Here is a 22,839-nt window from a genome sequence, read left to right as displayed (position 1 = left end):
CTTGCATCGAATCCGCGCCGCGCCGTCACCACTGCACTGCGCATGCGCTAGCTTGCTGCTAGCTGATTATGATATTGAAGTAGAATCTACATGTGCTCTGTCTAACGTTGACGTGGATGCACAGCAGAGCTAGAGCAGCTCATATTTTCATTTCACCTGCCAAATACAAAGAGCAGAAAACTCCAGTGAACCACAGTGAGACCAGACAAGAAGCAGAGCTTGAAACGCAAACGGTCAACATGAACAGCGACAGGGATTCCCCAGTCCCATGTGTGCAAAACAGAAGCGGGTCGCCGACAGTACCACCGACACCACTTCTCTGGTTTGAATTTCTGCTAAAGCCAGGTCTTCTGGAAGATCATCTACGCACTGAAAACCCAGGTTTGTGGTAACATCTTTTGGGTAATGAAGCCCGCGATGAATTTTGAAAATTTAGCCATTCCACGCTCAATTTTTTAGACACCAATCCGGCTCCAGATCAACCCTAACCGTATGACAAATGTTAAAAAATCTAAAAAAGACTTTGTAAATTTAGTTGTAAATTTATGGCATTTATTGATTTAACTCTGTATCACTTCCCAATCCAAATCAGAATTTCAAAAGCTATCAATAGATATGATATTGTACAGGTATTGTCTGTACCTACTTGATTTGAAGTTCATGTAGATATCTAGGGCCTACTGCAGTGGAGACCCCCCCCCCCCTTTTTTTTTCTCGATGATCAACAAGGTTGGGTTTTTTTTTTTTTTTTCTGTGACATTTGATCATACCATGTTTAGCATATTCTTACTCCATGAGTCCATACTTCATACATCTGTACACCAGAACATTGTATTTGACTGATGCAAAGTGTAAAATACAAATGTCAGTTTTCTTGCAAATAAATAGAATTAAAATGAGATTTAAAAAATATATACAGGCTGTATATTTAATTTACAATCGGGTCTTCACTGTTTGCTCATGATATACTAGAACCATCAGCCACTTTGCTCCTGGAACAGTTTGTGGACCAGTCCATCAAGGAAGCCAATAATGAGGAGTCCCCAAGCCAGATGCGCAAGATTCGTTCCCTGAAGGTTCTCGCCCTCAAAGTTGCGGCTCACCTCAACTGGGATTTCTCCTATCTGCAGCACAAGTGAGGCCGAAGCACTCTCTTAAAGTTCATGTTTACATTTGGGAGCAGTGATTTAAAAAAAAATATATATATATATCACTTTCAATGCATATGTGTAGGTCAGTTGTATCACAAAACTTTGTATTCCTACCATATAAAATTTTTGCAATGAAGCCTAAAATATAAGGAGATACACTACTTTTCTCATTAAACCATAACTGTAGATGATTTAGTCTGGAAACATTTTTATTATAACTATTGTTTACATTTTGTAAATTTAACATTACTTAACATCAATTATACTTGTTCAAATTTTTACATTGGTTGTTTCTAAATCCTAACTCACATTTTAAAACTATTTTGAAGCACTATTGCTGGGTTTTTGTTTCATCCGCAAATGGTAAATTATACCTGTAACAGCTAAATTTGTATACAGGGAATTAATGACAGTAATAATAATAGATATTAAGAGAACTAGGGAGGATTGCTGATATAAAGAAACACATCAACCTCGAAGGGTTTATAAATTGCTCATTTTGCACTCAATTGCTTTCAGGAAGAACCACACCCTGTCAATAGGAAAGAACCATTTTCCTCTTGTGTGCCGGCCCAGTTATGAGCTCACCTGTCAAATTCTCATGGGTCTATGGCCAATTGTTTCTCCCATTTTGCAACAGTTTTCTACTTTATGTCTTCATTCTGTATTTACCTCCGCCAAGGGAGGAGGTTATGTTTCCGTTACCGTTGGTTTGTTTGTTAGTTTGTTTGTTTGACTGTATGCAAAATAACTCAAAAAGTTGAGCACGGATTTGGATGAAACTTGCAGGAAAGGTTGAGAATGACACAAGGAACAGACGATTAAATTTTGGAAGTGATCCGGAAATTTTTTTGGATTTTATGAAGGATTTTCAATATTTTGGCAGGAAGGGTTAATGAACTTGGGAGTTCAAGCTGTGCATTTTTGAGGTTTTCATACGCGCACTAAAGTGCGTGCTCTAGTTTCTGCTGGGGCGAGGCGCGCCATGCAGCTGAGGGTTTATGACGTAACAAAGGCTTCTCCCGGAAATTGGACGAGTTTTCAGCACGCATACGTATGGGTGGAAATCACTGATCAGAGCAAGACCATCATTGGAAAGTAGCTGCTTGTTGGAGGTCTGCACTCTCAGAGTGCTTTTCTAGTTTTCTATGCTGCACATTTCTTCTCATTTTTTTTTTCTCTACAGTTTGCCATTGTACATGGTCCACAAAGTTCTGAAGGATTTTGTGGAGTGGGTGTCTCCCCCTGAGCTAAATATTCAGCCAACGACTGATGTCTGCAGCCTTGACGACTCTGTTCTTGTTGCCCTGACTATCTACAATAGATGGTAAGGTTTTGTTTCTTGTGCATTTTGCTGTGCTTTCTCTTCTTGGGCTCATATATTTTTGTGTACATTTAGAATTTCAATATATGTTTTACTGTAGAAAGATAGAAATATATAAAAATATCTATTAACAAAAGTACACCATGAATTACATTATGGCACATTTGGCGCGTATAAGTTTTTAGAAGCTAAATCTTCCGTGGTTTTTGTTTATGGATTTTAATCAATTTAGTTATCAATCATTTCCATCCAACGAAGAGTGAAACAATATATTTTTCTTGATGATTTCTGCTGCAATTTATTTTTTGGTGCATTTTACTAAAATGGTAATGTTGTTCACAATCTACAACGATTTATAAAATCAAAGAGACCCATGAAACGAACTGCTATAGATCTAGAATGATGTCATTAAGTAGTGTGCACAGCGTACAGGCTCATTTACACTCCTTCAGAATGTAGCATAATGATCTGTCTTCTTCATCATGGAATCTATCTCACACATTATAGTGCAAACAGAGCACTTTTGACACCAACAAATTGTATGTTTTTTGTTTATGATATGCCAGGAGTGTGCGGACCTTTGTGGAGAGAGCTGTACCCTCAAAGCTCATCAAAACTCCAGTTGGTGCTATTCCAGGGTAAGACTATGGAAAGCAGTCTTTGTATTCCATCACCGCTTTGCTGATTTCTTGAGAACTGTGTGATATGCAGAGACAAATCAGTCACTATTACCATGGAAATGTGAAAGCTATTTCAGTTTATAGCAATAAGAATCACCACTTATTTTTTTTCTTGGCAAGTTTGTTTTCATATTTTGTTTTCATGAAAACAAAGCAAAAAATTATCACTATATCAAAAGCTTGATTTTTTTTTTTGTGCCTTTGAGATTCCTTAGACAGAATCAATGTTTTGTTTGTATAATACATGTCATGATTGATACATGACTATGGTTATATATTAGAATGAGCAAAGCAAGTGTACCCATCGTGTGTATGATGTGCATTTTGTGATGCACTTACCTGGTATGTTACAAGCTAGCTTGATATCCCTTTTGCTACAAACTAAATAAATTCATGTTGCTTTGCTCTCGTTGCTGCTGAGGTCTTCAGCTGTTTTCTCAAAAGATCTGTTCCTTGCTCTTGATGGGAACATGTACATAGAATACTCTTATAAATGTATAAATCAATCATCATATAGTTGTAGTTTTGTTTTGTGTATTATTTCATCGACTTGTATTGATTCATTGATTGATAAATTAATTCCCTTTGTATATGTATTGGTTTGATTCATTTTATTAGTTGTTTATCCTTGTTTGTTTGGCTGTGTGATTTCCATCACAGGGCCTTCAATGTGGCTGGTGTCAATGACATGGTGATGAAGACAGTGAGTGATCTGTAATAATAAATCTCGTTTATTTGTGGTGTGATTTGCTGAGAGTAGTGCAAACCAAAGGGATCGCTAGATTCATAAAACTTCTCCCTCTGGATGAAAAAAAAATATTGCATGAGGCTCCAAGAAGTGATCAGTTGCAAGTCTATAAAAGTGCTAGCCCATCCTAGAAGTTCTACACATAAGGTATCCAATATCATTAGATTGTGTAAAATATTGGTGGATGCTGTTGTAAAGTCACTGTATGAATTTTTGTAGTTGATATTTACCTTTCAAAACATGCTACACAAAGACTGACACCTTAGTTATTTGTCTGTCTCCTAGTTACTAGTTATCAAATCTTGTTTGAATGTTGCTGATAATAAACAGAAGACGTTACAACCCAACAGTTACTGAAATGCGCATAACCGCCCATCTTATTAATCCCTAAAACGCCCAAAACCACTCTTCCATTTTTATTTTTATTTTTATTTTTTTTTTTTTTTGGGGGGGGGGGTAAAGTTTTATGTGTTTTCCATTTGTTTTTGTTTTCGTGTAGAATATATAATTATGTAATTTGAAAGACGCCAAAGCTCAACAACGTATGTCAGAATTACTTCTGTGGCATACCATTCTCTTAGTAAAGTCTTAATAGACATTCAAATAAACGTAACTTACAATAGACCAAAATAAATGTGCAGTGAGCTATTTTACATCATTTAGAAAATTGTCAAAATGAGAGCAATATTGCTGTACCTTCCAGGCAACCATAGGCCATTATGTACAGAATCTTCAGTTGCTGAAGGGTTGAGGGGGAGAGAGAGACGAGGGAATACCAGGGCCTCATAGATGTGTCATCTTCGTCCTTGCCATTGTATCTGTCACCCTATCATCCAGGTCAAGGACACCCTCCCAGACTCCCTCAACTTCCTAGAGCGCTGTCTGCCTCTGAGCCGAGACGTCCACTTCCCCACCATCGACACGTTCGTCGATGCTGATGCTGCTACCCCCGACCCAAAGACCCCAGTGACCAACGACTTGGGGCCGACACCCAAAGGAAGCAGCAAGGTCCGCAAAGAGGAGTTCCTGTGGCAGTTGAACTTTGACCTCGGATGCTACTACTTCCACCAGCAGCAGTACGGCAAAGCAGCGGAGATGTTCCAGCGTGTACAGGACCTGCTTCCAATGGTGAGTGTGAGGACGTGGATGTGATATACCAAATCAAATTTTGATCTGTAATTTGATTTTGTTGAGGTAGTTCATGTGAACTTGACAGGTCAATGAATAGTCTTGTAGATCTATATCTTAGCTAATCAAAAAGTGTCAGACTTCAATCAAATGGGTTTGGGTGTTTTATTTTCATGAAGGGATTGAAATTTAAGATGTACGTCCATGAAGGTCAAAGGTCAGTGTACTTCGTTTAAAGAGGCATGATATTATAACCTTTCAACAGTAGAGGAAATTTTCACTATGTGCACCATTTAATTGAAGTTTGATCTACAGTTTTGCAAGCCTGGCAAAATTCAAATTTGAACAGACTTAATAATTTAAGTGAAACCAACAGTCCACCAAGACTGGAAAACAGAAATGCCTTGTGTTTCAGAATAAAACAAAACAGAAAAAGAAAGGATAGACAAGAAAATACTGACTTCAAAATAGTGATAGTTACTCTTGCATGAAACCAGTAATTGGATCGTTCCCAGCACAGCAACGAGAGTGTTTTATCATTATGCTCTAGGTTGGCAGTTCGTTCTACTGCACTCCCGATGTGCCCAAGCTCCAAGGCTACTTGGCAGCCTGTAGTGCCCTCATTGGCCGGACTGTGGGCAAGATAGACACAGAGGGCGAGCAGCGGACACTGCTGTCACAGGTGGAGGAGACGTGCGCTAGCCAGAACTACAAGGTAGAGTACCACCAAAATCTTTCACTGCCAGTGTGTGAGCCCCGAGTGAAGTATGGTGATGCAAATATGATAGAGAAGGTGCCAAAGCATTTCTCCTTGATTATTAAAAGTCTTCTAATCATTTGATCATTATTTTGCTTCTTAGGGATTGATCAGCTGGCACAGTTGTAAGTTTAAAGGGGAAAAAAAACCTACGAATGCTAGCCGAGGGAAATATCTGTAGTAGCAACTATTACAGACATGGATATCTAAATATGACAAATTTGTGATTCACAAGGAAAATGTAACCTCATTTCTTGAGTAAGAAGGAAATGTAGCAACATGTTTCAGTGCCTCAAAATTTGTGCTAATTTATTTAATTTTTTAAATTTTTTTTTTTTAAAAGGAGAGAAGTTTGTACCCCTTACAAAAACAGATATGTTTGAAGTAATCAAGTCGCTGCCTTTTCCCCTTCACATGGGTATTGTTCCCATCACTTATGAGGAAAGTATGAAATCTTTACAGTATAAGAGATGTGTTTGAATTAATTAAGGTATAACCCCTTTTCGTTCATAAGTGTGTACTGTTTCTATCACTCATGAGGATAGTATGCATCCTTTACAGTACGAGAGATGTGTTTGAATTCATCAAGATTTGACCCTTTTCCCCTCACAAGGGTGTTCCTATCACTCAGGAGGGAAGTATGCACCCTTTAAAGTACGAGAGATGTGTTTGAATTCATCAAGATATGACCTTATTCCCCTTCACAAGGGTGTTGTTCCTATCCTTCTGGAGGACAACGCCCAGCAGGAGCTGTCCGTGTGGTACCGGGAGTGCCTCGGGGACAAGCTGGCCTTGTCTGCAGTGGCCGACGCCCAGACCAAGCTGCAGGTGTCCCTGTGCAATCTGGTCCGGTGGGCGGCGGAGGGCCGGCCCAGCATCCATCAGCTGCAGGCGGCTCTGATGGGTGGCTCGACTTCCACATTTCAGTTCTTCGCACAGGTGGGATATGTCTCTCTCAAAAGTGTGTGCAGTGCTGAAATTAGCCTTGATGAACAGAAGGAAAATGTGCCGAGAGACTTTGCTGAAGTTTCATCAGAATGGGACATAAAATAAGAGAGTTATGTAATTCCAAGGCTCTGCATGTTTCCACCAAACAGTGATAAAGCACAAATTGTACAGAGCAGTAAGGGCTTTTATGAGTATGAGTTACCCACATGAGATACCTTTGGGACAGTAACATGCACGAGGCAATAGCAGAGGGTGTTTGGACTGTTATGAAGGTACAGAGTGTTGGTAATAATGCTAATGCTGAACAAAGTATTGTGCATTAGTTGTTTCATACAATGATGAAGCACATCCTTGTCATTTGATGGATCACCCTCATCTCAAAGTCTGTATGTTACTAGGTCACATCTAACTTCAAATGCATCGTGAAAGTGCTAATGACCAGTCATTATACTTTATTGTATACCTCATATATAGAATCCTCTCATCTGATTGGTTAAAAGGGGAGTCTTGAAAATAGCTGTGCCCCATTGTTAATCAAAATGACGTCATGATTTACTGTGCCCGGGGCACAGTTGATTGACTGTGCCCTGTAAATACGTTTGGAGACAGACAGTCGCAACCACGTACACATAGATCACAATCATGTACGCACCAATGATACGACCGCCGCGCTGTCGATCAGCGTTGATTACGAATGCTACGGTATCTATATTTCGGAATCTATATTTTCGGTATATAAAACAAATAATGACAGCTTGATATTCGGGGCACATTTAAAATTATGTAGGCCCTCGGTGATGTGAAAACCATAACTATGCCCTCAGCTTTGCTTCGGGCATAGTTATGGTTTTCACATCACCTTGGGCCCATAATTTTAACTGTGCCCCTCATAGCAGTCATTATTTGTATACTAATGACTAGTCATAGGCAAAATTATGCACTAAGCAAAATAGGTACCTGGCCAGCCAATCATTTGATTAGGATCTGCTTCATCATTTTGTAATAGTAACAAAGACATTATATGCCACTGAGATGAGGTAATGAGGTCTCCCATAGACCAATCTTTGCTCCATTTACTTTTTTTTTATGCTAAATCAACACGAAGACATTGTATCTTGCGCATCCAATTGCGGATGTCTCTTGGTAATGTAGTCATGATGCCTATTAGGGGGAAGGGGTTGTAGTGCCTACATTTCCAACCAAAAACATGATTTGGAAAATGTTTGTGTACAAACTGAAATGTGATTCACTTATCTCTCCCTCCTCACAGTGCATTGAAAAGATTCTGTCGACAGAGAAAGAAGATCAGAAACGTAACATCAAGTCGTTACTCAGGTAAAAAGACATCTGCCCCATTGGAAGAATTAAGAATGAGTCGTGTCTAAAATACTGGCCAATGAGAGCTAGCGGAAGGCCAAAATTTTAAACATCTCTTTGCGTTACTCCCTTCTGGCTTTCAAACCTGTGATCAAGTCAATGAAGTTGATGAAATAATGTCTTTGTAATGCATGCTTTGTATTTTGTTCAAGCTTTGTTGGATGGATGTTGGAAAGAAATGCTAAATTCGAAAAAAAAAAGTTTGATTTGTGGCCGAGTGAGACCCACTTTTGTGCAGTGCTTTGTGTTATCGTTTTGTTCTTGCTTCCTAAACTGCAGCATATTTTCTCACATGATGGGACATGCAAAACAGAAAGGTCCTATGTGGGAGAGACTCACAGGGCATGCACATCAAAAGATGTCCACTTAACCCTAACTAGGCCGGGGGGGGGGCCTCCGAGGCCCCCCCCCTCGACGTTCCGCGCGATGTATCGCAATCGCAAAAAGCTATCGCCGCGACGTTTCATGACTTTTTTATTTCGAGTCTCCCGCATCTTTTGACACCAAATTTGCGACGCCCGGGCACGCGGTTCGGAAGTTACGCATAAATATGTACATGCATGTCAGACCAAAAATTGCTCAAAAACGTTAATTCGTGTACAATTTCAATGCAAACTGTGCTTACTGGCAAATTTCATAAAAGCATGATTATTTCAGTGTTTTATTGATTAAAATCGATGAATAACATATTTTCTTGTTCGGAGCGATGTCGCGGACAAATTTCATCGAAAAAACAATGGAAAACATAAAGTCGAAAAAACAATGAAATACATAAGAAATTCAAAAAAACAATAAAATACTTCAGAATTTTTTCTGATATCACAATTTTTTTTAATTACATTTGCTAAGGACACTAAAAAGATTATTTACACAAAAAATGTACCTTTTTTGAGCTTTTTTTGGTGATTTATACCAAATAGTCTGATTTTATGCATCATCATGCATAAATTAGCATAATTTAGCATAAATGATGATTTTTTTGAAAAATTAACTTCATGGTATTTTAGATTACATCATAGGCAATGTGTGTGCCAATTTTTGTCGCGATCGCGCGGTCGACGGCCGAGATCTGGAGGGGGGGCCTGGGAGGCCCCCCCCCCCCCGGCTCTATCAACTACCTAAATAGCCCGGCCTAGTTAGGGTTAATTTCCCTCGAATAGTTTTATAATTGTGCAAACCTGGCAAAGTGGTGTTACCTACAAGCGCTATGGAAAACAGGTGAAGTTGGTATGGATCTCTTTGTATGACACCCCCAAGTGGCTTGCATCAGTCAGTATTGAAGCTGGTATCAACTTTGCACATCTCGCCACTATCAAAAGGGCTAAATTTTGTACATGAATAAATGTACTCTCAAACACACAGACAGACCCCTGAAACAACAGCTACAAAACAAAACCCCAAAAAAAGTCTAATGAAGATACTGTAAAACAAGGAATGTTCACATGCAGTTAGATTTTGTGAATTTCGCGAGAGCCTAGTTTCATGAAATTAAAATGCACATTAAAGATCTTGTCTACACCGTATGCATTGAATGTTAGAGGCAACCCGCGAAAATTTCTTGCTGCAAATAAGGCCATCGGCTCCCATTCGTGAAAATTTCATGCCGTGAAGATATCATGTTTTAGAGTAACCTTCAAGTGTGTGAGAGAAGAAAAGGAGAATAAATGTTGCAGGACTCGTTTTCCTTTATTGGGAGCAGGATGCTGTGTAGTCAGCCAGACCTGGGTCGACAGCTCATGGAGTGCTGCCCCAATGAACTCTTCTCTGCTCCGGACATGGAGGCCATGCGTGCTAGCCAGAGGACAGATGACCACCAGATGACCAGGATGGACACAGCCCTGGCCAGTCAGACAGGTGGGCAGTTAGTTAGAACACTCCTCTCTGACCGACTGAGCCTTTTTCCTTCAGCCAGTTTGTCTCTCCAACTTAGGTTGCTTTAATCTTACTCTGTCTTTGTGTTCAGTCAGTTTACTTCTTGCTGTAACTTCTCCGCAGCATTCGGAGCATGTTCAGTAGACAATGAAAAAGGGGAATTTTCCCTTCATACGACAATCCTGAAAATGGGAGCAGTGATTATGAGAACCATGCCGAGAGATGGCAGTGTAAAGAAGATAATGCAGATGTATTTAGAGAGCATTGACTTTCAAATGTCAGGTAGCAGATGTAATAATGTGTGCATGCACAAAGTATGTGTTGTAGAGACACAAGGTGGACTTGACTTGAAGCGTTATCCTAATTCATTATGTATGTAAGGAACTGTCATGTACGTCACATCCACTCAGATGAAACGTTTTCTTCCTGGCCCATCTCAAGATATATTATTGGCAACATGTGGCTTCTTGTATGTCAGGACTGACAAACAAAAAAGTTAGTGCATATGTTTTCATGGGTTCAAAACCAATGCTACGGCAATTTTATTGCAGTCAAATGACAAGGACATCTTTAGACATCCATGCCAAGGCTGCACACTAGCACTGGTCCGACAGTCCGGGACTAGTAAAAATCACTGTCCCACCAGTAACTTTTTCATAAATGGACCAGTAAAAAATGGGAAAACTGGGTACCTGCTGGTCCAACAGACAGGTTGGACCAGTAGAAAAATTGGGTTAGTGTGCAGCCCTGCCCATGCCATCTGAAATACCTTACTCTCATTCGAATGATGATAACTGTTTTTCAGTGCAAAACCAATTTCTTGTGTATTTTACCTCATCGGTGGCTTTCAATTCTACTAGTGTATTGCCACACTTATCTTCAAAGGTACTCTTCTTTAGAAATGGTGTCACTCATTACAGGTTTTCACGACAGTCACCACATTTGTTTACTTGTACCGAGACTTTGTCAAACCTTGTCACCCTGCAGACAACCTCCCACTCCAGATGGGTCAGCTTGAGCTACAGCTCCTACTGACAGAGAATCCTGTGGAGCTTGAGGCGGTGCTCAAATCACTCCACAGGATCGCACCCAATCGCCGCTTCTTATCAGTCTGCAGCAAGGTAAGGACTTAAAAAGAATGACGATGATGATGGTGATTGTGGTGATGGTGATGATGATGGCGATGGTGGTGACGATCATGATGGCGAGGATGATGATGATGATGATGATGGTGATGGTGATGGTGATGGTGTTGGTGATGATGATGACGATGGTGATATGGTGATGATGGTGACGGTGATGGTGATGATGATGATGACGATGATGACGATGATGATGGTGATGATGAAGATGGTGATGACGGTGATGATGATGATGATGTTGATAATCCTGTGGAGCTGGAGGCAACACTCGGCTGTCTGCAGCAAAGTAATGATAACAGAAGTAATGATGAGTAATGATGAAAATGCCCTACATGAACATTATGTACTTCAATGTAGGGCAATTTGTCAATCAGTTGCAATCAAAACAACTCGATGCAAGAATTCAGTAATTTGAACAAGACGAACCTTAACTGAAAGCAAGAGATTATTAAGCAGAAGGGTGAGGATATGAGATATGAGTTTTCTTCAATTTGTCTGCCCTCTGTACAAATGAAATCTGTAATTTTGCAACTGCTGATCTACATTTTAACATACATGTCTGACATGTTCGCTACAGGTGTAGATCAGCAGTTGCGCTCTTACAAATTTCATTTGTACAGAGGGTAGACAAATTGGAGAAGAATCTTGTTCTCTCTTCTTGTAGAAAAAGAAGGATGATGAAGAATGATGATAGTAATGATAATTATAATAAAAAAAAAATGACAGCAATGAAAAGAGTGATCATAATCATCACCCTCAACATTGCTATCAAATAATATCCATGAAAATTCGCATATTCTGTGCAAGCAGCTGAGCTGATGCTTCTGGTTCCACAGATTCACCGAGAAATTATTTTTTGTTTGGGGTTTTGTGTTGTTGTTTAAGAATATAGTTCGACTATTAAAATTCTCCTCTAATATGTTTGCTGCTTCTCTCTGATTAAACTCCAAACCAGTGGCAAGTAGACCGAACCTATGGCTTCATCATTGAGGGAATGGGCAACCGTCTGATGCAGGATTACCTCTTCATTCTCCTGGTCAAAGCTCATCACTGCATAGAGAAAAAGGTAAAGAATTTTACTACACAGGCAGAGAACAGAAGACACTGCTTTATTGTCGAAGTTCGAGTTCTTAACCTGTTGAGGATGGACAGATTTTGTTACAACATGCATTTCCCAGAGACACCTGCCCGAGTATTCTCGGGACTCGTCTTCAACAGGTTTGGAGATGAAAGCAGATGAACATTGCATCTTTGTGTTTGACTTAGACTTCAGCAAAGGATATGTTTGCGTAATTTTTTATGTTTGTAGTGATTTGATTTTGCATTGTAGGTGGGTTTTTTTTTTCTCGATACCATGTGTTTCGCAGTATTTGATTGGGTTTTCTTCTCTTACTTTGTTCTAATCAAGCAACTGACAAACACAAGATTTGAGAAGCGTCCATTGTGTTCTGGAAATCAGTCAAAGGTAGAAGATACGACAAAAGATTAAAAGATGTCAAGGATATTACTTATTGCCTCTAGATATCATCTTGCATTATCGTAATAATGTGAGGCAAGATTTTTAGCATCACATTTGCATGAAGCATACAATCAGAGAGAGAGAGAAAGGAAAACCCTGGTGCACATGCCAAAGTTGGACTTGATATTATACTATTTGTTTAGCTGTATCCAAGTGGGGATTCACCGCAACAACAGCTTTTTGCCAGTTTTGGCAATAGTTCAATCTTTATGTGCCACATTCACACGTCTGACTCAGTCGACGGCGTGCCAACTTCGCATATTCTGCTTAAACGCACAAACCCGCCCAAACCTGTCGATAAATCACCAAATGCCGCAGTACAATAAAAGCGTTTCTCATGCTTCCGTTCCTCTCACATGTACTGTAGTTTGCATTTTATGTTGTGATTGACTAACAAGCGGTGTTCCGTACTGGATTTGCTTGTAAATTCTAAGTTTCTGTCACTGCTTTGTGTGCAAAAGTCATGCCTTTACAGCAATTTAGCTACTAGTCATTTGAAAGAAACACAATCATAGATTTGTCATACAATTTACATCAAAGCAAAGCTTGGCATTTTCTCTACAACTTTAGTCACTATATGTCCAGCTTAACAGAAATCTATAGAAGTTACATAGATTTGAAAAAACAGAATATTTTCTTAAAGCATGACAACATCTTCTCAGAATAATGTGGCACACAGGGGGATTACACCATGGCACATGAAGAGTTAAAGTCGACGTATGTCTTAGCTGCAGGTTTGCAGAAGGGTCTGATTTAATGAAGGCATGAGAATGCAATGCCTAGTATCTCATCCAGGAATTCATATATGTATTTTTCAGAATTACGATGCGGCCCGAGACCACCTGGAAGCGGCCTGCAAAGCCACCCGAGAGACGTCCTTCCGTCTCTACACCGGACTGAGGAACGAGCTGCTCTACGTCCAGCTCCTTAGGCTGGCCGAGCAGAAGGGAGCCATGCACGCTGGCTCGGACCTCACTCAGAAGGTGCAGGTCTGTCTCCTTGGTAACAGGAGTGGTGAGTAGAATCTTTTAATTTTTCTTTGGGAGCCAAACATGGTTTGTATTGCTCATGTGAAGTAGATGCCATGCTCTGATGTTCCTTTACATTTATATCATGCATTTCTGCACTGTAACGTCTTACATGTATGTGTATAATGCCTTATACCTGTGTCCAGAACACATTACTGTTATGCAATTTGACTATATAAGCCTAAGAATATATCAGGTCTGTCATAAGACAAATAGGAACTGCATTAAATTTTCGATCTAGGCGTGGTTACACACACACACACACACACACACACTTCTCTATCTGTCTGGTTCTCTGGCTGCCTGTCTCAATGTCTCAATGTTTCAATTTTTTTTTTTTTTTCAATACATCCCACAGATCGTGATATCCCAACGAGGGAGCCGGTCCTTGAGCAGTGCATCTTGTTCCTCCTCAACAGTCAGTGCTGGCTGTGCTTCTTCAATGGGGAGCTACCCATGCCCTTCTGGAGAGTAAGTCTATGTATTTCACATTGTTTTTGTTTTGTTTATTTTTTTTTTATCATCATTGTCATTATCAAATTTTTAGAGTAGCTTGCCAGAGAGATTTAGGACAGAGACAGACACTAAGCTAGTTGTAAAATCTTCAAAAACTATTTTTTTCCTGATGTATGAGGTGGATTTTTATGTATTAAAACGCATAGAAAATCTTTAAAATCATTGTGCATTGTATAAATCAATATCATTTGTAATATTATTATTGTTATTATTATTATTATTATTATTGTCATCATCATTAACACTGTTTTCATCATGATTGTACTAATGTGTAGTATTTTGCCTCCTCTTGCATACACAGATTGGTAGTCTAGTGGCCTTCTGTATGCGAGATGACCCAGCCGATTCCAACAAGTGCCGGACGGTGGCCAAAGAGCTGTGGAATGCTGTCACTCTCATCTTCAGCACAACCAACCAGACCAAACGCTCGGCGACAGGAGCAGCGGCCAACACGGTCAACCGAGAAACTAACCTCGCAATCATGACGAGGTAGATATGTGCAGATGTTGTGCAAGCATAGAGAACAAATCCATGCTATTGTCAAAGAGATGGGCATGATATAACTATACACAGCCCTGTCGCTGTACACAAGTGTAAGTCGCGACAGGGCTGTACGGTGTGGACACTACGTAATCTCAGGATTCCGGGGCGCCGACTCGATTTTGAATTTACTGCACCATATTTGTTACTAAAACTACATAAGGTGAAAACTTTATCTATTTAGCTACCGTTTTCAGCTATTGATATTGATATGCTCATTTTACAACTTACCAAAAATTGCACCTTTTTTAATCCTGTACGCCGCAGAAATCGTAGAAATTGCAGAAATGATTCGAAATGTCGGCGCAGTACTGGGCAAAGAGGGCGCTGTCGACTTCGCGGGCGTACAAACTCTAGCAGCGCAATTTGCATCATTCAAAGCTGGGAAAGGTTTATTTTGAATGGCCCAGCGATGATCACAGCATTCCGGGTTAAGATTGGACTTTTTGCTCAGTGTATATTGCGTGAGGGCTCACTATGGACTGAAATACCATGCTCATAGTCCAAGCATCTCAATTCACGTGAGTGATTCGTAAAATTTGTGATAAGAATGTAGAAATTTTCAACAGTTTTGTTGTTGTGTGGCCATGTTCGAGGGGTTTAGTAGATATGTGTATGGGGTTTCGTAGATATGTGTATCACACACCGTCAGACGCTGTGCTAGTGCTAGTGCATGGCGTCTGGTCGGGCTGGGCATGATACTGTATACGCTGAATATTTCACGAGGTTTTTATTTTCACGAGTCAGCTGCTATTCGCTTAATTAAAGACACGCGAAAATATTGACTCTAATGCCGATATAAATGTAAAAGACTCCACGATCGTGAATTTAACCACTCGCAAAATTGTAGGGAAGTCCCGATTCGCGAAAATTTAGACTCGCGAAATATATGGCGTATACAGTAATACATGTATACACAAAAAAGTGAACAGTTGATGATAATCTGACAGTATTAGAAAAAAAATTGCAAACTTTTAAAGTTTCTGTTTGAGTGGCCAGAGTTTGCTGAAAATCATCAGTTTTTGCAAGTGGTATTTGACGATTGGTCTATTGAAGTGTTCAAGCATTATGGATTTAGTTTGTTTGGTGTGAAACATATTGATGATTCTCTTCTATAGATTTAAAAAAAAAAAATAAAAATTCTATGAGCGTGCTACCATGGCAGTGAAAACTTTAATACCCTGCATTCAGGGTTAATTCTTTGAATTTTTTTTTTTGTGCCTGACAACTTTCTTTTTTTTTGGCAAACAAACATATCCATGAGACTATTACTTATGTGGACCTATGGTGAATAGACCAAAAAATAGTGTGCAATATTTGACTAGATTTTATGAAACTACATGATAGAGATGCTACATTTTCCCCTTCTACCTGCATTCAGGGTTAATTCTTTGAATTTTTTTTAGTATTTGCAATGTCCACCACGTAACTACCTTGGTGCCTCGTCAAGAGACGACTTTTGCAAATAAGTTATAATAAAATTCCCCTCGGGGTTGAGTTCATGAGTGGAGACTATATACCCGCAGCCACTGCAGCTTCATTGCTTGATACAGCCGACTCCCCAAGTCCTTGGGTGTGGCAGTTTTCTTCCATTGCATTGAAATTTTGTTACAGCTGAAATATAAGAGGATATAGAGATATATAGATAATAATTTTGGGACCTGTGTTTCTACTTTCTAGTTACGAAATTTCATTATAACTGCATTCATTATAACAGAAGGGCACTATAGCATAAAGCATATTATCGCTGATTCCATTTCAGAGAATGTGAGGAATATAAGACAAACTCTCTCTAGCAATGCGCATGCCTAGATTGGCTTTTTAATGCTTTTCTCCTACTCTCGCCTCACAGGGTCGAGTTTGTCAACTTTGTGAGGGCGCTGTACGATCCCAAATGTCTCAGCTTGCTCTTGTCTTGCCTCGTCAAGCTGTATAACATCTTGAAGGACGACATGCCTAACAGCATCACCCACGAGTATCCCGCCCTCTGGCCCAACACCATCACCAAGTGAGTTTTGAGTAACACCATGTTTGTTTTGAGTAACACCAAGTGAGTTTTGGGTAACACCAAGTGAGTGTTGGGTAATTATACACCAAGTGAGTTTTGGGTAACACCAAGTGAGTGTTGGGTAACACCAAGTGAGTGTGGAATAACATCAAGTGAGTGTAGGATAACACCGAGTGAGTTTTGGATAACACCAAATGAGTGTTGGGGAACACTGAGTGAGTTTTGAATAATATTCAATTGCACTCTTGTGCCATTTTATGCGAGAAAATGAAACACTCCTAAAGTTGATACTGCACATTACATTATGAGTGCAGCATTGAAGGACATCTTGGTTTGGTTGTGGTTTTGTTTTATTCTTTTGCAGTTTTTTTTTTGTGGTTATGTTTTGCTTTTGCCTGGCTCACTATTGCTTATCTGCCAAGTGTTTCTGGTAAATGGATACATTTCTATGTGTATTTCTGAGAAAAGAAGAAGATCTATTAAATGTGGTGTTCCTAGTTTTGTCAGCACGTGCTGATTGTGATGTATGGGAGATGGGTAAAAATTCATAGGTTTGCACCATTTTCTCCCAGTTATTTTCTCTTTACTAAGTTTTAGGGTTGACAGGTATGCTATTGCTGTGCCGAGTCTTATGCATGCACAACAACTTTATAGAGTGGAATTATGGTTTATATTCATGTTTTTCTATGAATTTCTGTGGTAAGGACCAATACCAGAACAAACTAACACACCCTGTTGACAAGTGAGCCGCATTCAAAACATGATTTTCTGTTGCGAAAGACCCTGAAGTGATAGGTCATGTTTGAAGTGCTGTAGGTTTGCATTCACATGATCTAAACTCCTTTGTAAGTACCAAGGATGTGGGATGCACAAGCCAACTGCACCTCATGATCAAAGGTGTTTCTTATAATTCTTATGTTGTATTCTCTTCATTCTCACAGTAAGAGTTCCATAGACGTCACAGCTGTGACAGCTACCACCATGGAGGTCATAGGTCACACATTAGCCGTTGACCCCAAGAACCCATCCTGGCTGTGCACTCAGGCTGATGCATGTTATGGTGAGTTCATTTCTAATTTCTTTAATGAGAATGATGATGACAGTGAAGATTTAATGACTGTATTCAAAACGATTATGAAAATACATACAGGAAAAACTCTTCCCATGAAATATAAACTGATAAAGATTATGACAATAGTTAATATAGTCTGAGTATATTTCATGTTTTTGTCATCCTTATGATCACTGATTAGAATACAAGTGAAAATGAGGAAAAGATATATATCAAGCAAAAGAACATCTTCATTTGGAATATAGGAATATAACCCATCTTCCACATCCATTCTGCTTGGACCCCTATCAGCCAAGAAGCAGTATGGTGCGGCCCTCAAGTTCTACCTCCAGGCTGCCATGGTTTCCTCCAACTTCTTTGAGTCTCCGGTCCCAAAGGGGGTGTGGTCGGAGCAGGTCTACCGGCGCTGCATCAAGAGCTGCTCCCAGCTCCAGTGCCACACCCAGGCGGCCATCCTGTGCCAGTTCCTGCAGCCGGTCGACTATGTGACTGCTTTCCAGGCCCTGCAGGAGAAGAGATGGTCAGTGTCTCTTGTAGGGGTGGTAGTGGGAGGAGGGGGAAGGTGGAGGGGGAGGGGGAGAGAAGAAGGGGGCCGAGGGGTGGGGAGGAGCAGGGGTCAATGATGAAGTCAACTAAGAGTGTGGAGCACAATGAGAATGATGAGATGCTAAGCAGCAGTGGAAGATGATAGGGGAAAAACACAGTGATGTGATGTTGGGGGTTGTCTTTAGCGAAGATTCAAAGTGCCGATGATGCAATCAAAAACTGGATGTTCAGATGGTAGTACATTTCATGCTGTTAAAGGTTAGGTGCTTGCACTCTGATGTCTCCCATTTATATTTACTCCCATGATAAGATTATAGTCAACTCCCTGTTTTGCACAATTGCACTCCTCTAAAGTCACAATATACATACTTCTGCCATGTGCACTCAATCACTCATTTACTGTCCACAGTTTCCTCCCTTTGTTTTCACTAATGACCACACCACTATTCAATTGTAAAACCATTTGCATTTCATGAAGAATGGTGACCATTTTTGTACAATATGAAGAGTCAGTAGGGACCACCTTAATCAGTGTTTGAGGTTTTTAAAACAGATGCTGTAGAGTCTTTGCTGTTGAAGTTGAACAAGATTTTGAATTTGGTGAAAGATGGGCCACTCCACTAAAATCGACTCGGCATTGCTTTATTGAATAATGCACCTCATCTTTCACCTCGGGTGAAATCCTGTGCCACTGCACTTGTGACCATTCACTATTTGTACAATGTTCAACAGCTCTGATTGAAATGATTTGGTTGGGGTGTGAATAAACGTCAGTAATATATCTGGTTGATAAGTGTGCAAATATTGATGAATCCGTTACACCCGTCCTCTCTTGACGCCCAACAGCTACGATGGAAGCGATGCCCTCTATGACTGCTTCTGGGACCTTGCCATTCTGGAGTTTCTTATCCGTATCCTTTTCTTGCGTGGATTGCACGAGTGACGTGTACGCAATCTGGTGCATCACTGTCCAGCAAAGCAGGGAAAAGTCAACTGGTTGCCTTCCACATCTGTCAAAGCAATCTGTCCAACAAAGTGTAGTGACCATCCACCTTTGACCTTGTACCACAACAACAGCAGAGGTCAAATTGAGGTCAAATTCTTAAAGGGGAAATACTGCAATCCAAAGCAACGCATAAAACTTGGCAAGATTGGATACTCCTATCCCACTAGCGTAAATAATGAAAAGTCAAATATGGTTAAATGCTACATACTAATAACGAAAACGAAAAATAGGATTAACGTTCAGGGTAAGAGGTCTGTTCAAATGTGTTGAGTCATCATTTGTTGTGTGTTAAACAGATATGGGATATAAAATACATTACAACCGCTGAAAATGGATTGTAAGATTAAGCTAAAGCATGGTGCACTTGCTATGTTAAAGTATTAGTGTGTATTATTGTATATAATTGTGTGTTTGTAAGTTTCTAGAGTGCGTGATGCTCATACTTAACCCGTTGAGGATGAACTGATTTTGCTGTAAGACGCATTTCCTGTAGACACATGCCCGAGTATTCTTGGGGCTGATCTTCAACAGGTTAAAAGTTAGTAGCTGTTGATATGCTGGTATATAATATGATGACTACATGTGACCTTAGCGGCTGCAAGGAGTAGAAGTGTCTTCCTGTGTCGTCTTCCTCACCAACTCTGGCAGACAAACTGACCTTTCTTGGTGATTGAAGAGAATGGAGAACTATATTTTCCCTTTTCTTTTTCTTTGTTTCTACTCAGAGACTGTACACTTTACTTTTTTGTTGTTTTTATCTTTTTTTTTCTATGTTTACTCTCCAATAGAGGAAGAAATTGTCTTGTTTTCAGTTGTTATATGTGGATAATAGAATCCTGTATACGCTGTTACTTTCGCGTGCAGATATTTTCGCGAATAACGAGGTCATAGACATTTTCGCGCGATGTTGTTTTCACGAATTGACGCCGACGCTTACGTTAATGCTCTATTAACATAGTGGATGGAGACATTTTCGCGTGTTGTTAAATTCGCGATCCAACTGTGATTCGAGAAATTCACGAAAATTAAACCCTCGCGAAAATAACAGCTTATACAGTAATCTTGAGCCTTTTGGTTTTCACATACTCCCAGAGCGAAGATGTTGCTACTTGACTGTGAAGAGAGGGTGATGATCTCCTGACAGATTTTCTGTAAGCCATTCTCCTCTACCCCCCCCCATCCCCACCTTCCCCCTTCTCCAAGTTCTCTTTACCACCCCTCTCCCCTCTGACATTGTGAATTCTGTTCTCTTGCCAAACATTTATCTAGGTAGATTGCACAGTCAAATTGTCTTTCTTCATTTCCTTAACTATCAATGAACAGACACCCACCATAAGAGGAGTGAAGTTGACAAAAAGCAGGCAGCAGTGAGTTCTTTTTTTTCATCTTTTCTTCTCTATCTTGATGTTTTCTTTAACCACTTAAGATATATCAACATCTTCATGGGTCTTCTCATGAGAGAAGAATCTGTTGCAGGTATTATTTGGGGGAAATGTAGTTCACTTCAATAGTGATGATATTTCAGATAATCTACCTGCAATGTATTTGTATGTTCTTTAAAAAGAACAGAAACGGTGCTAGAACTCATACTGAACAACATGATGTGAGATGGTTTAACGACTAACCTGACTAATTGAACACGTGGATTAGTCCATTGGATGATTCAATAATCAAATATATGAGTGAAGGAAGTGATAAATCTATTTAAATATTGTCAATAAAGGTCCTGACAGGTTTGTGATGTCTTTGAACATCATCATTCGTATTAAGCGGAATGGGTGTGTGGTCAACATTATCACATTTACAATGATATCATTCACCATACATGTTTACACTAAAATATCTACAATTACTTTTACATTGTACATTGTTATCACCTTCTGTTCTGCAAATGTAGTTGATTTGTTTTGCTTACAGATTTTGAAAGCATATTCAAAAGTACATAAAAACAAGTGTTGTTTTCAGATCTCATCTTCACTTCTTTTGTTGTATGCTTTGTTGGCCACTTTAGATGCAAGTCTTGAGTCAACCGGAGCTCAACACCTGCAACTCTGAGAATCTCTTGGCGACGGCAGCGCGCAAACGGCAGCAGAAGTTCCTGCAGGCCATGGCCAAGCAGTACTTATGAAGTGCCAAAGTTTTTCTCCACGGAATGCGGACATTTTACAGTACGTGTGGCCAGAGGTAGAAGGCAAACAAACAAACAAATGGAAGAATTACAATTCTGTGACTTGACCCTCGTTATTGTGCCATGCTTCCATGAATAGGAATCATGTGTTTATCACTGGTGATGCCAAGGACATACTGAAAGCTTAGCCAAGGCTTCTTCAAGGCTGATTGGACATGAGGCAGATTTCTGGGTTGTGTCTCTATACTACATTTCGCCAATGGAAGGACAGTTGATGGTAACTTCTTTAATGATTTATCACTGGGGATAAAAACGGCTATTTTGTCTTCTTCTTTTTCTTTTTTTTTTTTTGTGATCATGCTGTATAAAGAGAAGGTTGTACTGCATTCGAATGAGTCTTATACCCATAAGAGTGACATTGAGGGGAGTGTGTACCTGATTGTCAAGATATGAGTGCAAAATGCTTACAGCAATCTTTGTAGTGGTTTCATATCGGATACAAGGTTAACTTATTATGTGGAAGTAGTCACCAGTGGTGATAGAGGAGAAAATTCTGAAAGCATCCTGCCAGAGTATCAAGAAAAAATAAAAAAGGAAAAGAATAAAGTGAATAAAGAAAAGGTCAGTTTTTAGCTGCTATGTGGCTCTGTGAAAAGTACTCATCCAGTGGCTTATTCTATTCACTCTCACTTGGGTTATGCATTCAGCATGTCTTGGCAGCGATAATGACTTCATACCGGACTTCATGCATAGCAAGCTTCTCCGTGGTAGGATTGTAGCTGGATGTTGCTAGCTTTTATTATCACACTGCAGCAAAGTCCACGTTATCATGCTGGCATTGCTTGACAAAAAAAAAAAAAAATAGTGATTGTGTTTGGTTCAAGTCAACTCTGAAAAGATACAGTCATGAATGCTTTGTATTAGACAAGTGATGTAGGAGATTAAAAAAGCAACAAAGTTCTCTACATCTGCAATTCAATGCTCTCAACTTTGCTCCCAGGCGTAGATGATGAGGTTGTGTGTCTAAATAGACTGTGCATGTAGTAATAATGTGAATGGGGATGATGTGCATCCATGGACATGAGTGTGGATCTCATAGATATAGCAATGCTAACACAAACACCGATTTTTAATTGATAGATCTAATAATCCCTAGGAGCTGCTGTTATCCAGTGTGGGGAAAGACACTTACGTGGCCATCATGAAAGTGGAGCTCAGTTTAACAGATGACATTTAGCACCGTGCCCAGCATTAGCTACTTGCAGTCAACCTGCTAGCACAGACTGATTTCGAATTTTGGATTATTGCTGGCGCTAGTATTGAGATAGCAATACACCAAACTTAAAATG

The 22,839-nt window shown here is 39.8% G+C and overlaps 1 protein-coding gene across 1 annotated transcript; it reads left to right on the top strand.

The window, feature by feature from the left end:
• Positions 1 to 81: 81 nt before the first annotated feature.
• Positions 82 to 21,770, top strand: LOC140233252 (integrator complex subunit 8-like). The gene is made up of 21 exons (XM_072313363.1): positions 82 to 381; positions 973 to 1,135; positions 2,338 to 2,478; positions 3,042 to 3,113; positions 3,816 to 3,858; positions 4,741 to 5,031; positions 5,582 to 5,746; positions 6,497 to 6,727; positions 8,007 to 8,071; positions 9,813 to 9,967; positions 10,973 to 11,106; positions 12,083 to 12,193; positions 13,465 to 13,660; positions 14,033 to 14,145; positions 14,492 to 14,679; positions 16,583 to 16,738; positions 17,680 to 17,798; positions 18,102 to 18,330; positions 19,203 to 19,267; positions 20,686 to 20,729; positions 21,374 to 21,770. The coding sequence occupies exons 1-21, from the start codon at positions 117 to 119 to the stop codon at positions 21,488 to 21,490; spliced, it is 3,063 nt and encodes a 1,020-aa protein (XP_072169464.1). The 5' UTR covers positions 82 to 116; the 3' UTR covers positions 21,491 to 21,770.
• The last annotated feature ends 1,069 nt before the right edge of the window (positions 21,771 to 22,839 follow it).

The sequence above is a fragment of the Diadema setosum genome, chromosome 9 (assembly GCF_964275005.1).
Source record: "Diadema setosum chromosome 9, eeDiaSeto1, whole genome shotgun sequence".
Taxonomy (NCBI): Eukaryota; Metazoa; Echinodermata; class Echinoidea; order Diadematoida; family Diadematidae; genus Diadema; species Diadema setosum.
Note: the sequence above shows the minus strand (reverse complement) of the source record. Positions and strands in the feature narration are given on the sequence as shown.

What these genes read in the sequence shown, in the direction of transcription:
- LOC140233252 (XM_072313363.1), top strand. Translation starts at nt 117, where the DNA reads ATGCACAGCAGAGCTAGAGCAGCTCATATTTTCATTTCACCTGCCAAA. An exon ending in TCAGGCTGATGCATGTTATG is followed by an intron (nt 17,799 to 18,101) that starts GTGAGTTCATTT and finishes GACCCCTATCAG; the next exon opens with CCAAGAAGCAGTATGGTGCG. An exon ending in GCCCTGCAGGAGAAGAGATG is followed by an intron (nt 18,331 to 19,202) that starts GTCAGTGTCTCT and finishes GACGCCCAACAG; the next exon opens with CTACGATGGAAGCGATGCCC.